At 38.7% G+C, this 16,808-nt stretch overlaps 1 protein-coding gene across 5 annotated transcripts in view; it reads right to left on the reverse strand.

The window, feature by feature from the left end:
* The window catches only part of fanci (FA complementation group I), a 65,753-nt gene that overhangs the window by 16,618 nt on the left and 32,327 nt on the right, over window positions 1-16,808 (reverse strand). For 4 of the 5 annotated variants that reach the window (XM_060853276.1, XM_060853275.1, XM_060853278.1 and 1 more), the window contains 7 exons: window positions 15,784-15,948; window positions 13,618-13,797; window positions 13,009-13,175; window positions 10,777-10,856; window positions 10,484-10,600; window positions 6,046-6,097; window positions 5,398-5,525 (listed from right to left, as the gene is read on the reverse strand). In XM_060853276.1, coding sequence (XP_060709259.1) covers window positions 5,398-5,525; window positions 6,046-6,097; window positions 10,484-10,600; window positions 10,777-10,856; window positions 13,009-13,175; window positions 13,618-13,797; window positions 15,784-15,948 — 889 coding nt within the window. The remainder of the gene's footprint in view (window positions 1-5,397; window positions 5,526-6,045; window positions 6,098-10,483; window positions 10,601-10,776; window positions 10,857-13,008; window positions 13,176-13,617; window positions 13,798-15,783; window positions 15,949-16,808) is intronic. The other variant, XM_060853277.1, reaches the window with a different exon arrangement.

Consider the following 16,808-nt stretch of genomic DNA (forward strand, 5'->3'; position numbering starts at 1 on the left):
GAGGTTTGGGCATCATTTGCTCTTTTTTAAAAACAGCCTTATTAATCAGAATCACTACTTGTACCATTTTGTATAACTCTAGCCAAATTCCCGCTACTCCTCTGGCTTTCATTCAGTCACTTTTTTGCCAAACAACTTGTGGCTTTCTTATTCTTCCTAACAAAGTGTACCACTTCACACTTATGAATGAATTTCCAATCACAAGCTCATGCTGTCTTTTAGTGTCGTTTTTTAAAAATTTTATCAAGTCCTCCTCTGTATTAACTCTAACCCACAATTTAGTGTTGTGTGCAAATTTTGAAATTTGAAACTGCACTTCTGATTTCAGAGCCCAAATCATTTGTGTAAACAATAAGTCACAGTTACCTGAACAAAAAATCTTATGGAAATAACACTTCCACTTTGTCTAATCTGAGTAAAATTCTTAACCTCTATTGTTTTTCTAGTCTTTTAGGCAGCTTGGTATCCATTCTGCTGCTTGTCTGCTTTTGAAAACCTAAATATACCTTCTACATGACCCTTTATCTGTTCAATTATTAGTTCAAAGAATGCAACAAGGTTAGGCACAATCTTTTTCTGAAATCATGTTGATAGTTCTTGATCATAATATTTCAGCTACTGGATATTTTTTCTATTCTATTTTTGGTTGAAGATTCCATTATTTTTCATATCACTGGTGTTACACTAACTGGTATATACTAATTCTAACGTCCTTCTAAAAACAGAACTACCATTAACAGTCCACCATTGCTATTGCATTATTCCCTTTATGACTAAAGTTCTATATATAGACATTATCGGGATGCTGCTTTCTCTTCTCTAACTCTCTTAATATGCATAGATGCAATCCATCAAACCAAGCAGTTATATCTTTTCCAAGTTTTATTATAATCTCCTCATTCTATCTGAAAAAAATTCTTTTTTTTGTACTCTTCTAATATCATGCCCACAATGTTATCGCCCTAGTAAATTGTGGTTAAGGAATTACTTTATATTTCTGCCATTTTGCTGTCATCTGTAAGTTTACCATGTTCACACATTAATGATCTTATCTCTACCTTGATTTTTCTTTATATGTATATATCTATGCAGAATGCATTACTATTTATTTTTGAATTCCATGATTAAACATTTTCATTACCTGACTTCTAATTCAGCAGAAAAACCACAGTAGAAACAATTTGTGAATAAAGTCAGACACATGTAAATTGAAGTGAATGATAGAAACCTGATTATAAAACCTTGGATTCATGTTGACAGTTTGAAAATCTACAATCCAAACACCAATGTTCAAATTTTCTTGATGAAAATTAGTTTCTCTACAGTTTTTGTAGCTTTTTGAAAACACAGTACATTCTTGCTTTAAGGTGACACAGCTTACGATCAGCAGGCACATTCACAACTTTCATTTGCCATACATTGATCACCTTATAACTTATAGAGTCATAGAGATGTACAGCATGGAAACAGACCCTTCGGTCCAACCTGTCCATGCTGACCAGATATCCCAACCCAATCTAGTCACACCTGCCAGCACCCGGCCCATATCCTCCAAACCCTTCCTATTCATATACCCATCCAAATGCCTCTTAAATGTTGCAATTGTACCAGCTTCCACCACTTCCTCTGGCAGCTCATTCCATACATGCACCACTTTCTGTGTGAAAAAGTTGCCCTGTAGGTCTCTTTTATATCTTTCCCCTCTCACCCTAAACCTCTAGTTCTGGACTCCCCGATCCCAGGGAAAAGACTTTGCCTATTTACCCTAGCCATACCCCTCATAATTTTGTAAACCTCTATAAGTCTGAAAAACAACCCTCCAGCACCACCCTCTGTCTTCTATCTTTAAGCCAGTTCTGTATCCAAATGGCTAGTTCTCCCTGTATTCTGTGAGATCTAACCTTGCTAATCAGTCTTCCGTGGGGAACCTTGTCGAATGCCTTACTAAAGTTCATATAGATCACATCTACCACTGTGTCCTCTCTCTGTTACTTTTTCAAAAAACTCAATCAAGTTTGTGAGACATGATTTCCAAGAGAAGCCAAGTTGTTTAGAAAAAAAAATCAACTTCAGTACTTTAATCATTTCAGTTCTAAATTTTTCCCCCCCAAATACTTCTTGCAAAAAGCTGAAATTCCTTTGGTGCAGTTTGAAAATTGCATTCGTTCATGAGAGGTGGGCATTGCTTATCGGTCTGCATTTGTTGCCCAACCTAAATTGCACTTGATAAGGTAACAGTGAGCCACACTCCTGTACTGCAACAATCTATGTGGCATTGGTACACCCACAGAGCCAGTAGGGGGGAGTTTGATATAACAACCCTAAAGGAATGATGATATAAATCAAGTCAAGGTGATGAGTAACTTGGACAGCAACCTGCGGATAGCAGTAGAAGAGCATCTCCAGGTAGTTCTCCTACACCACCGTAGGTGCATTCCAGCAAAACCTCGCTTAATAGAAATGATGAGGCCGATGGAAAAACGGGGTTAGGGACAGACCAGCAAGATTTATCATTCACGATTGCTCAAAAATCAACCAGAAATCAAATGCAAAGTATAGCATAGCCTGAATGAAGGTTGAAATCAGATTTATTAACAAAACAAAAAGTAAATTTAACATAATACATTTAAAAAATGTAAGAAAGCTGCTCTCTGTACAATACCTCACACAGAAAGCTGCTGTCATTAGTTGATATCAGCACACGCGCAGAACGGCAAGAACATCGGCCCATGTGCAGAATGAAGAGCACATACCAATTCCTGCTGGAATTGCGCTATCGCCAACAGAGTTAAGCGTTCTCCAAAATATTGTTCCCTAATTCTTCAGCAATGTTATAGCCAAATTGCACTGCCGAAATGTGCATTATCCCAGAACTATCCGTATTATCCCTGACTCGGAAATGCCAGTGTTGGAAAGGGATGTACAAAGTTAAAAGTCACACAACACCAGGTTAAAGTCCAACAGGTTTATTTGGAAGCACTAGCTTTTGGAGCGCTGCTCCTTCTTCATATTGTTGTGGATTATACTCCACAGTATAATGAAGAAGAAGCAGCACTCCGAAAGCTAGTGCTTCCAAATAACCTGTTGGACTATAACCTAATGTTGTGTGACTTTTGACTTTGTATTACCCCTGTTCTTCCAGGTGATACTGGTTGTGGATTTGGAAGATGCTAAGGAGTGTTAACAAGTTGCTGCAGTGCACACTGCTGCCACCGTGCATCAGTAGTGAAAGGAGAAAGTGTTTAAGGTGGTGGATTACACGTCAATAATGCAGGCTGCTTTAATCTTGATGGTATTAAGCTTCTTGAGTATTGTTGAAACTGCATTCATCCTGGGAAGCAGACAGTATTCAATTACATTCCTGACTTGTGCTCTATAAATGGGGGATAGGTCTTTGAGGAATCACGAGGTGAGTTATTTATTGTAGACTTTCCCAGCATCTGATCTTCTGTTGTAGCTACAATATTTATATGATCAGTCTAGAAAAGTTTCTGATCAATGTTAATCTCCAGGATGCTAACAAAAGGGGATTCAGCAATGGCAATATCATTGAATGTCAGAAAGAGATGGATCGATTCAATATTGTTGGAAACGGTCATTGCCTGCCATTTATGTGGCATAGATCTATCATTTAACAGCTCAAGCTTGTGTCCCGGCCCTATTCCATATGAACACAGGCTACTTCATTGTGAGTAGTTACAAACAGTATTGAACAAACATCAGCAAACTTCTGACCTTATGACGAAAGGATAGTCATTGATGAAGCAGCTGAATATTCATAGAATTCCTACAGTGTAGAAACAGGCCATTTAGCCCAACAAGTCCACACCAATCCTCTGAAGAATAGCCCACCCAGGTCCAGTCCCCAAGCTCATTACTCTACATTTACCCCCAACTAATGCACCTAACAAACACATTCCTAAACACTATTGGCTATTTAGCATTGTCAATTTACCTAATCTGCAGATGGGAGAAAATCAGAGCTCCCGGAGGAAACCCATGCAGACACAGGGAGAATGTGCAAACTCCACACAGACAGTTGCCCAAGGCTGAAATCGAGCTCGGGTCCCTGATACTGTGAGGCAGCAATGCTAACCACTGAGTCACGGGGCCATAGTATCTTGAGGATCTTTGGGCTCTTGCAGTGTAGTGGTAGTGTCCCTATCTCTTAGCCATGAGACCTGGGTTCAAGCCCTAGCTGCTCCAGAGGTGTGTAATAACATCTCTGAATAGGCTGATCAGAAAATATTGATCCTGAAGATCTTCTGTAGTGATGCCCTCGGATTGAGGTGATTGACCTCTAACAACCACGGCTATTTCCTTTTATGCTAGGTATGTCTTCAACAAGTGGAGAGCTTTCTCCCTGCTCCCCATTGATTTTGTTTTGTCCAGGCTCCTTAGTGCCATACTTGGTCAAATGTTGCCTTGATGTCTAGCCTACCTCGAGTTCAATTCTTTTGTCCATGCTGTTGCAATATTTTCAGGAGTTTTGCAGTACCCAATGTCTTCAAGTCTTTCTTGATTGATTGGCATCTGTAATACAGGGGACCTCAGAAAGAGGCCAAGATGAGTAATCCGTTTGGTATTTGCAGTGATGTGAAGGGAATTTTTGTGAAGCCTTCTCCTCTGGTTAGTTATTTAATTGTTTCTCACCAATTATGATCAGATGTGGCAGACTTGCAAAGTACAGACATAAAGATTCCTGCTGTATAGAGCCTGAGTGAGACTGTAGCTGGAATATTGCATTGTTTGGTCTCCTTCTCTAAGGAAAAACATATTTGCCCGAGAGGAAGTGCAATAGAGGAAGTTAATACTTAAATGCCATTCATTGACAGCCTCTTTTACTGTGGTCTTTTAGCTGAAACTCAGATGTACCACTGCTAAGTTCCTGATGAAAACAAACAAGGCAATTAATAAGTCAGGTGTTGGAGCTAGACAGAACACTGACAGCAAAACCCAAAACTAAAAATCATGTATCTAATCAAAAGCTGTGGACTAAGAGTGATGGGTTGCAAAACATGGATTGCTCTCATACAGCTGCATTCTCTGAATCAACAGATTACTTGGTTATTTATTTGCTAGATTTATGGTCGAACTCACCAACAGTTTGATGTCAGAATTAAATCTTAATATAAACCAAACTACTGGATGCATTATAAATGGTTTTATAATCTGAAAGCTTCCTTTCTGCTTTCCAGCAGGCTGTTCTTAATAGTAAAGGCCATGGAATAAGCAATTTCAAAGAGATACAACTAGATATGATATTAAGTCAGCAAGCTCCAGCAGCATATCAAGCCCAAAACAGTACTGAATATACTTATTGCACTGAATGAAGAACAGCCCAATTGGGGCAAATGCTTTTGTTATGTTCTATGCTTCTTCACATAGGAGTCTTACCTGATCAATATCCCCTAGGCGACAGTGGACATCTCGAGACATCTCTTGCAGCAAACCCACTGGACTTTTGCGCAGCACATGCAGACTAAACATCATACTCATCAACCCTTTACAGAAATGTACATCTTCTGTGGAGGCAAGAACATGTTCATACAATTTTATACCAACATCCACTAAAAGATGTGATCAGAAAAACATCTGAAGGCATTAGAAAGTTTTAGAAATAGAACTGATAACTTATCTTATGTGAGGCTAATTTTGGGGACGGTATCTTTTGTACTCATTATAGATAACGTACTTGCAAGTCCAATATGCATCTAATAATGACTAACAGAACATAGCCATTATTGTTCTCTCAATTAGTCACAAACTTGAAATATTCTGAACTTATTAATAAATTGCTTTTACCTTTGTTTTACCAATGCCAGAAAAAGCCTTTGTAAATCTAATTTCAAAGATGCACATTTAATGGACAACATACCTAGGGTAATTTTTGACAAGTTCACTTAGGGATCTGCTGCAAGGTCACAACTGAAACATTACATGTTTTCTCTTTGGAATTCTGATTGGCATATCTCTCTTTTCTAGTATTTTTAATTTCATCTCAAAATATTGTGAATCTTAGGTCTGTGCCTGATGTGCCCTTACCTAGATTATTTTCCTTGCAGATCTTTACAGTCCATGTTAACATTTGGCCAAACTACGAACAAAACAGAAAACAGCTTAATGGTAGATCTAATCATACACAGATTTATCAGCACTTGATGTTTCACCTCAAATTATGATAGGAAATATATACTTTGAATTGCAAATAAAGCATTTAATTGAAATAAAAAAAATTGTTTTTACCTTTTCAATACCAATATGATAAAACTAACAACCTGCCAAAGAAAACTGACATTGTCATAGCAACATAGTTAGTGTACAGAAAGGGATATAATCAGTGCTCCTATTCCAAGAATATCTCTATCGTGACTACTTTTGCAAAATTGTTCACTGTGTCATTATGCTGACTATGTTTCTTAAGTACCTGTCTGCTTTCCCAAGTTACTTTCTTCACTGTATATTAGCAGAATAGCTGTTTTTTTATTGGAGCAATATCACTGCAATTTTCTCCACAAAAGAGTAAGATCGCTTAGGGGGAAAGTTTCAAAACTACAGTACATTACACTCTATGCTGATTAACAACATATCAAACATTACCAAAGTGATCAACAGGACTGAATCTTACAGGAATCTGAACAATATCAGCTATGAAGAGAGGTCTGGTAGAATTTGATGAGTCCAGAGAGGGCTTTCACAACATTTGGAGCAACTCACTGCATTTTAAATTAAGTTTCGGCGTTGAGACAAAATTCCTGCTTGGCAGCTGAGAACTTCCTTTCAATAAGGTTTAGTGCTTGCTAACTTTCTAATCTTACTAACTGCAAATCTCATGTTATTAACGTGCAGCTTTCTATCCTCCTATCCACTGCAAGCAAAATAGATGTTGATAGATCTCGATATAGAAGTCAGGTTCCTAGTAACTTCAACTCACCATTTGCTCTAAAGGTTCTCCATGTTGGATACCAGACAGTAACATTGAATTGGCAATACAAAACTGGCTTGATGGTAGGAGACAGAAGGTGGTGGTGGAGGGTTTTTTTCAGACTGGAGGCCTATGGCCAGCAGTGTTTCACAGCGATCAGTGCTGGATCCACTTTTGGTTGCCATTTATATTAATGACCTGGATGAAAACTTAGGAGGCATGGTTAGTAAATCTGCAGATGACAAAAATTGGTGGTATAGTCGATACTGAAGGTTATCTGAGATTACAAAGGGATCTTGGTCAATTGAACAACGGGCTGAGGAGTGGCAGATGGATAAATGCAAAAAATTGCATTTTGGTAAAATGAACAAGGGTAGGACTATTACAGTGGCTGACCCCCGGGCAGTATTGTTGAACAGAGAGATCTAGGGGATCAGGTACATAGTTCTTTGAAAGTTGCGTCACAAGTAGATAGGATGATTAAGAAGGCATTTAGCACACTTGCCTTCATTGCTCAGACCATTGAGTACTGAGTTGTAGAGGTTGTTGAGGTTGAAGAGGGCGTTGGTGAGGCCACTTTGGAGTACTGCACAGTTCTGGTCACCCTGTTTTAGAGAGGATATTATTAAATTGGAGAGATTTCAGAAAAGATTTACAAGGATGTTGCTGGGACTGGAGTGTTTGAGTTATAAGGATAGGCTGAGAGATTTTCCACTAGAGAGTAAAAGATTGAGGAGTGACCTTATAATCGTTTATAAAATCATGAAGGACATAGATAATGTGAATAGCCAAGGTTCTTTCCCTCGAGTGGGGGTGTTCAAAAGCAGGGGACATATTTTTAAGATGAGAGGAGAAAGATTTAAAAGGGACCTAAGCAGCAATTTTTTCACACAGAGTGTTGTTCGAATGTGGAATGAATTGCCAGAAGAAGTGGTTGATGCAGATCCAATTACAACATTTCAAAGAGATTTGACAGGTACATGAATAGGAAATGTTTAGAGGGATGTGAGGCAAACATGGACAAGTGGGACTAGTTTAGTTTGGGAAACTTGATTGGCATGGACTACTTAGACCAAAGGATCTGTTTCCATGCTGCATGACTCCAGGACTCTATTTCAAAGCATGATATATAGGCATCAGCCAAATGCGTGTCACATCAATGAACACTGATACAAAACAAGTATCAGCCTCTAAGAACCCTTACAGCACACTTTCAACATACTTTTGCACTTCAGTGCTGCAATGACAATTATCACTATAATGTTGCAGCGAGGACATTTTGTAATCTGGGACATGCACCAGCATTTGAACCGAGTCGACTGCATTTCCAGGCTGTCCACTTATTCTCTTGGTGTTCACTTACTTTGAGAGTACCAATTGCTCACAACATCCCTGCTTTGACTTACAAGGTCAAGCAAATTGTGGGTATATGAGAGATAACTTGTTGAAAATAGATTGGGAAATGAGACTGAAGGAAGGCCCTCTGGGAATTCAGGAAATTGTCAGCAGGCTTCAGCCAAGCCAGGGAAATAATCCTCAATCAGGGGATCCCAGTGCACCAAGTCAAGAAAAGCCTCTGACACCAGTTCAGGTCAGTCAGCTGCTCGGGATAGTCAGAATCAGAGTTTTTCATCATACGTGTTGGAGAGCCAAATATCAACTGCCCACTGCATGCCTTTACTCTTTCTATCCTACTGTGGGCTTTTGTCCTCCCAGAATGAAATAAAAAGAGACAGGTACAAAGTAGATGAAAGCGAGTGGCACAGCTGTTACTTTTGATGCATGTGCAAAGTGTCCCAAGCAAGTGAGGAGGCAGCGCAAAGGGCGTGTGGAGTCAGCGATGTTAGCAGATGGGGTGAGTGACAATGACTGAGGGAAAATGCTGCAGGCAATAGCAAGTGATAGAGCAGGAGCCTTGATGGGAGATGAGTTGAATAGCAGAGATTGAGTGAGTGTGAGATATTGAAAAGAAGATGGTGTCTCCTAGTTAGCAGAATAGAAGAGGTCATCAATCTCTTTCCGGTATTGCTGTATATAGTTCTAGGTGGCTAAATTGCACTGACTTTGGTCGCTACCTTGGACTAGGCTGCCATGGTCACATGTCATGACATCCTCTACCTGTCTGCCTGTGCACGACCATATCCACCAGGACCTCCATAGTGGGGCCTCAATTTTCCCTTCTCTGCACTGCAGGACAACTCCAGGCTAACAGTGCTTGTGTAGGTACACAATGACTTTTTAAAAATAGCTCTGCAAACAGGGCTGTCAGGCTATCCTGGCATTTCCCAGCATTAGTGAATAGTGCCAGCTATAATGAGTGGTAAAATGGAGCTCGAATTGGATGCTATAGGGTGGGGTAGGTTTGGTAAGATGCAGCGAGAGAACTTTCCAGGTCTCAAAGAAAGAAACCCTCCAGAAAACTCAACAAAACTGACACTTAGCCAAAAAAAGCACAAGATTCAGTTCCCAGTCTTCTGAACTGTAGGCAATGCGATAATTCTAGAAACCTATAAGAATGCAGGACATAAAGACATCTTCCAAACAGACAAGCAGTTTTTCTTTCCTCTCAGTTTCAAAATACACTTGCCCCTTCTGATGTGCCTAGAACACCAAGATTGAAATAAGGTGGTTTGTATTAAATAATCGGTTTTTTTAATAAAGTAAGTAGCAGATGCTGCTTTTACATGTTTTACTTATTACTTAATAGATAATAAAGGCTGCACACAAGTTGAACATTATGACTCAAGAGCTTACCAATCTTTATTGGTTCTACATAAAGTCTGACCAGACCATAGGGACTGCTCTCTCTTAGACAGGTGATGGTTTAACCTAGGAGTCACCCCACCTCAGGCAAGGGGAAAGGATGACAGGACAGTCTGTCATAGTAATCTCAGTTGAAGTGGGAATTGAATCCATGCTGTTGGCATCTTTCGGCATCACAAATCAGCTGTCCAGTTAACTGAGCTAACTGATACTCTCCTGCACAAACAAAACTTTTTGATTTTCTTTATCTGCATAGGACCTTTTCTGCAGAACATGTAATGATTGCAACTTCTGGAAAATATGTAAAACATAGTTTATCTCACTAGATTAAGCTGTGATCATTCATCACTGGCACAAAGAGTTCAAATCCAGAGTGATAAGAGGGAAACCTTTTCATCTGCTACATATCTCAAATAAAATGTTTTTGGAGCAATCTCTGTGCTCTCATAGGCTTGGAACCGCAGCACAAACTGTTCTTAATCACCACCTGCCCTTAACAGAACAAAATTACAGAGCATATATTAAGCTAGCTGCTGTGGGAGATGGAAAAACATTACATGTTTGTCGGAGTGATCATTCTTTTGATGCTGGTGATGAGAACATTGGGAATTAATTCTTCCTGCAGCTGTTGGGACTCTTGGAATGAGAACTATGTTCCATTCCTTTGTAGTAACATCTCTTACCTTGTTGCTCACAGAACAATTAAAAAAAAACCAGAACTTTTTTTGTGACTTTCACTCATTGCATTGTACCGGTGAAAAAGTTGAAAAAGCTGTCAGGTTAATGTTTACGTACTTGTTCAGATGTGGGTTCTAATAGCCGAGAGAGTGTTGACAGGATGCTCACTAAAAGCTGTGCTTCCTTGCTGTTAAAATCTTCTTCATCCCCACTCAGTTGTGTCAAAAGGGATCTCTGACAGCAAATGGATCAGAACAAACATCTCTTAATGTGAACAATAGAAGAGTACTGCATGCACATAATCAGAAACATAAAACATATTTCTTGTAGACTGCTGCAGGCATTCAGTTAATGATATTGAAAGACCATCAGCTCTGTTTTAAAAGCAGTACCAAACATAAGACACTTACCTGGAACTGTCTGATGTGGAAAGCTGCTTTCTCTGTAACATTGATGTCCTCCTGTTCTCCTTCCCCATCACTCACCACATCTAAAAATAAAACACACAAAATATTTTCCACCATTTTTCTCTTCTGAAGAGTTAGCATTTCCACAGGCACCTTTCCATATTAGACAGTCTTCAAAGAATCTGATGGATGCATCAAGTACTCACAGATCAGTTAGTTTTGGTAAGCTGCAAAGTAACAATGATTCCCCCAAATCTCCCAGGAGAAGTCGGGTTCAGGTTGGATAAAAAGTAAAACTGTTCATCTCTCTTCGATCAAGTAGGTCGACTGCAGGACAGTTCCCTCCACATTGTTCCAATAGCATGCTTCAGTCTCAAACACAGAAGAACCCCTGCCCCCCCCCACCCTGGCACTGCATTCTTGCTCATTCAAGGGAGACTCAATTTAGTCTTGTACCTATTGGTAGTTGGACCCCAACCTTGCTTCTTCTGTATTTTTTTAAAATTTCTGCCTTTATCCCACACCATTTCTAATTATCCAACCTTAGTTTATACAAAATGAGCTCCAATTTTCTTTTATCCCTGAGAAAAGAAAGGATACTGCAAGAAGTAGTAAAGGCAAATATCAACTTGTTCTGGATAGTGGCTTAAAATCAGTGTTTCCTTTCACATCAGTAGCCAGTCAAAGAATTTTAGGGTTCAGTGTGAGACGAGAAGGAAAGGAAAAAAATATCAAACCAACACAATTGTTCCAATGTTCTTACATATTAGAAATCACAAAGCTTTATGTGCATGCAAGGCATTTCAAATGGGACTGTTAAAGATTAGCAATCAACAACAAAATTGAATAAATTGAGGCAGATGTTTTTTCAGCAATTTTGTTTATGGTCTAATTTTTAAAGTGGCTCAAATACACAGACAATGAAATTCATATTTGTGCTATTTCTGGGTTATTGAAATTATATTCTCAACAATTACTGAATTGAGAACAGTATGGAAGTGTTTGCGACAGCCGTAACTGGTACCTTTGACCAGAATTCAAAGTGAAGTTTCCTTTCTCGCATAACCAAGTTTTAGTTCATAACCAAAAGATATCGGAGGAGAATTACGCAATTCAGCCCATCAAGCCTGCTCCACCATTCAAGCATGGCCAATATGGTTCTCAATCCCATTCTGCTGCCTTCTCCCCTTACTGATCAAGAACCTATCCATCTCTGACTGAAAGACACTCAATGTTTTAGCCTCCACAGCCTCTGCGGCAATGTGTTCTGTTGATTCACCACCGTCTGGCTGAAGAAATTTCTCCTCACTCCAGCTCTAAAGAGTTGCCCCTTTACCTGATGCTATGCTGTCAGGTGTGAGTCTCTCCTACTAGTGGAAACATCTTTTTCACTTCTATTCTATCCAGGCCTCTCAGTATTTTATAGGTTTATTTAAAGGGGACACAGCCCGATGAAATTGGTAAAAATAGGCCACCAAACAGGTAATTTAGGAACAGGAAAACATTACACATTTACAAGCACTCCTATGGAATCACCGTAAACAACTACAGTGTATTTACAACTTCAAAAGAAAGCAGGAGAGCTAAACAAAAAGAACGAACTCACACTTATGCAGAATATTGTATGAATCAAATTTCGCAAGGTATTAACCTAACAAATTATTCTGAAATGCTGTCACTATAGCCATTCTGTGAACAAGATCCCAAAAACAGCAATTAGATTAATAATCTGTTGAGCATTTTCGATAGTGTTAAGTGTTGGTTGAGGGACGAAACTGATCAAGACAATTCCCTGATCTTCTTTCTTTTTAATGCAGCCATGGAATTTTCCTGACTATCTGCTGTGTTGACAGTGTTTTGATTTCACATTTTATCTAAAACACAGAAGTGTTATTTAGATTATATGATCGAATACAGTGTAGATGTATAAGTTTCTGGTACAGAGGAGAGACCATTTTCAATTGAACCAAGTGAAAAATACAACACTTTTGAATTAATCAAAGCTGAATGCTGATGTTTCAGACATTTTAACATTAATGAGCCATTTCATAAATGAAATATTAAGCATATTCCACTGGGATACAACATTAAAAGAACCTGACTGGATGTTGAAGGCTCATGACATTCTAATTTGGGTGATTCAATCAGTTTCACTCAATGTTTGAAAGCTGTAATCCATGTGCACCCTATGATATTCTCCTCACATGTCAAGCAATTTAAATCATGCCAACTAACCTACTGCACTGAAGAACTGTGAGATCTTGTTCTGATATCTGTGCTGCACCATGTTAAAAATGCGTAGTAATCCCTCCAGACATAGTAATGAAATAGTCCTTCCTTTCTCTTTCTTTCCAGATTCCTCCACTGCTGATGGGATCGAAGTGTATCTCCACAGCAGAACACTGGAAAACAACGACTAGATGTTGGCGATGATATGAATCGCTTTACTGCTCAACAGACAAAATTTTTTAATTTGCTTGTATCAGCTATGAATTTATAGAATCGCTTACCTAGTAGACAATGAAAAGTATATTTAATTCTCAATAAGATCAGAAAGTGCAAGAATTACATAACATGCCTAGCAGCATTTAGGAGAGAAAAATAAGTACATTCTAGGTGCAATCCACCATAGCAAAACCTCTTTTCCCTTCCAAATGTTAGCTGAACTGCTGTGTGCTTGCTGCATTCTCTGTTTTTATTTGAGACTTATAATATCCATTGCTTTTCCTGTCTTTAATACTGGTAGAAATTAAAGCATTTTGACAAGATTATTCTAATATTTTGAAATACTTAATACATTATGATGTGATATGTTTTTATAAATGTACAAATATGCTGTCTTACCGAGTGATCTCACATAGATACTTGAATATTTTCTCAGAATTTTGGCCATCTGGTCCATCTGTTTGCCCTGTCTCCTCAAGTTGTTGTATTTTCTGCAAGGCCACACTTACTGCATAACGCATAAATTCATTACTTGAACGCAGCACAGACAAACTCTCTTCATGGCTCTGAGCATTATCCCTTGAAGAAGTGAGGAATAGGTAATCACTTCTTTTATAAAGTATTAACACATTTTGTCAATTCAAACTTTTATGACCAACATTCATAGATTTTAAAGATAAAAGTATCGAGGGATTTGTGGCAAAGACAGGTTCTTGGAGTTGACACACAGATCAGCCATTACCTATCTGAAAGATGAAACATAGTTGTGGGGCTGAATAAATAAACCCTGTACCAATTTTGCTGACTTTAGTCAAAGATTGGTAGATACCATCAACACCGAAAGAAGTTTTGAGATGAAAAACAAAAACAGATTAATTTCTGATGCTCCAGCATTATCATTACGGACCCTTGCAACGCTACAAATGACCTTCACACCTTTGAGTAGTACTGCAAGAAAATATAGTTAGCCCAGATTTCTCTTTCTGATCACCACCAGTAAACAGTGAAAGCTGGAAACTGCACACATGATGCCAATCAAATATAGGATCTGTCTGTAATCCCCTCCATTGATGAGCAGTCTTCCTACTTCAGCTCACAAAATACAAATGGTCATTTAAGCAAAGTTCAAGAGGGCTAACGCACATGTCAATCCAACAAAGGCCACAGCCTTTGGGACATGAAAGGAAGCTGATTGGAATAACCTGGAATACTTACAGCTCTTCAAATTTATAAATTGCAGTGAGAAAGAGTCAAGTTGCTGTGTACTCAGATTATCCTTTCCTTTCAGCAACTTGCTGAGAGAAACAATAGCTTTATTAACTATTTTTCTAAAGAAGCAAATGACATATTTCAATTGAAAAGAAAATTGTCCTGCTAGCACAAGAACCAGGGAGCTGGGACAGCAGTGAAATATTTGGAGATAAAAGCCTTTTCATATCAAATACAGTAAGCTGCACTCAGAGGCATCTTCACATTTTCTAAATATAGGCAACAAAATCGTGACTTGTAGGATTTTAACAAAATGGGAGTTTAAAAAAATGATACAGATGCATTTGCAGTAATATGAATAAAAATGGTGGACATGTACAGATTGAATAGCATCCAAAAGAAAGACACATTTCAGATTGAGCTCTATTATATTTTCTTCTTCTGAAATGCTAATGAACCTGATATGCATCTTCAATGTTTTCAGATTTCCAACTTTCCTTTTTTTCCCATCAAATTATTCTTCAGCGTCAGAATTTCTACACCAGCATATTGATTAAGATTTGCCTTTCAATCAAAAGTAACATAATTGATATTTTTTTCAAAGCACACATAGACTACGTTTATGGACACCACTGCATCAGTTCCAAATATCCAGGTTTCACAAAGCCAGTAGCAGCATCAAAAGAACTGCTAAATTTAGTAGTCAATGGCAAGTTCACTTAATTGCATCAACAACTAACACCATTAATGCTGTATCAAATTTAAAAAAAGTGGAGATGCTTCTTACAGGCACTAGAAACAGGGACAGAAGAACTCAACAAAAGTGCTTATAATTTGCTCCTTCTAAAAAATAAACAATGAAATTTGTGTATTTTCTGGTAGTCTTAATTGTTAAACTACATAACAGACAATTCACTTAAAAAATTTGGGGAGATGGTGATACGGTGATGATAGCACTGGACCATAATCCAGAATGCCAGACTATTATTCCGATGACATGGGTGGAAATGCCACCATGGCAAATAATAAAACTTGAATTCAATTAAAAACTTGGGATATAAAAAAGCTCCTAATGGCGACCACTTCGACTGTCATAAATAAAACTCAACTGGTTCCTTAATGTCTTTTAGGGAAGGAATTTTGCTCGCCTTACCTGGTTTGACTTACATGTGACACCAGGCCCACAACAGCGTAGTGGGCTCTTAACTGCTGCCTGACCAACTAGTATGTGCAATAAATGTTGACCTTGCCAATCACAACCAAATGCCATGAATAAATTTTAAAAAGCTACATTTGTGAAGCACACCAAGATACTTCTAATGATAGGGTTCAAATCAACAGGCAAGTCTTTAATACCTGAAAAGTGCAGTCAGTAAGCTGGAGACAAAACTGAAGCTGAGAAGGCTCCTGGCAGTTTTATTTGATGAGGGTGACTTGCCTTTCCCAGATTTCTCTTTCAATAGGTCTGAAAGCTTGTGGTAACGGTTGAAAAGGCTTATGATGTTTTCGAATTGATTCAGGCTACAAAAGGATGGAAATAATTTCAATCTTTTCCCATATTAAACATAATTTACGAGTTAAATGATTTAAAATACCCAAGAAGGGATTATACAAGAGGTTTGGGAGACAATAAAGCTTTGAACGTTTATTCAGACAACACAGAAAGAAGAAATATTCTTCCTTGTCAAACATGCTAAAAGTTTGCTCCTCTCCAATTTTACTGTAAAGTATAGTTGGTGTAAACAGATATGAATCAATTGTTAAAGGGCACAACTGTAGAATTGCCTGAGCCGGTGTATAAAATAAACAGAGAAATCAACCAACTATCATAATGCCACATTTTAATAAGGAGGACCTCAATTCCATTTAAAATTTTCCTGCAATCCTTTCCTCAAGTAGAAAATAGGGCCCCTCAAAGATTAGATTTCTTACAGAATGGAGACATGACCTTCGGCCCAACAAGTCCACACCAACCCTCCGAAGGGTAACCCACCCAGACCCATTCCCCCTGAATGATGCACCTAACACAATGGGAAATTTAGCATGGCCAATTCACCTGACCTGCACATCTTTGAGGTGTGGGAGGAAACCGGAGCACCCGGGGGAAACCCACGCAGACACGGGGAGAAGGTGCAAACTCCACATAGTCACCAGAGGCGGGAATTGTCCCTGGCGCTGAGAGACAGCGGTGCTAACCGCTGAGCCACTGTGCCGCCCGTAGGATCAGCAAGGCAGCCTTTATGTAGAGCCGCAGGAGATGGGGGAAGATTCTAAATGAGTATTTTGCATCAGTGTTTCCTGTAGAAAAGGATACAGAAGATATAGATTGTAGGGAAATAAATGGTGACATCTTGAAAAATGTCCATATTTCAGATGAGGAC

Source organism: Hemiscyllium ocellatum, chromosome 39, assembly GCF_020745735.1.
Source record: "Hemiscyllium ocellatum isolate sHemOce1 chromosome 39, sHemOce1.pat.X.cur, whole genome shotgun sequence".
Lineage (NCBI taxonomy): Eukaryota > Metazoa > Chordata > Chondrichthyes > Orectolobiformes > Hemiscylliidae > Hemiscyllium > Hemiscyllium ocellatum.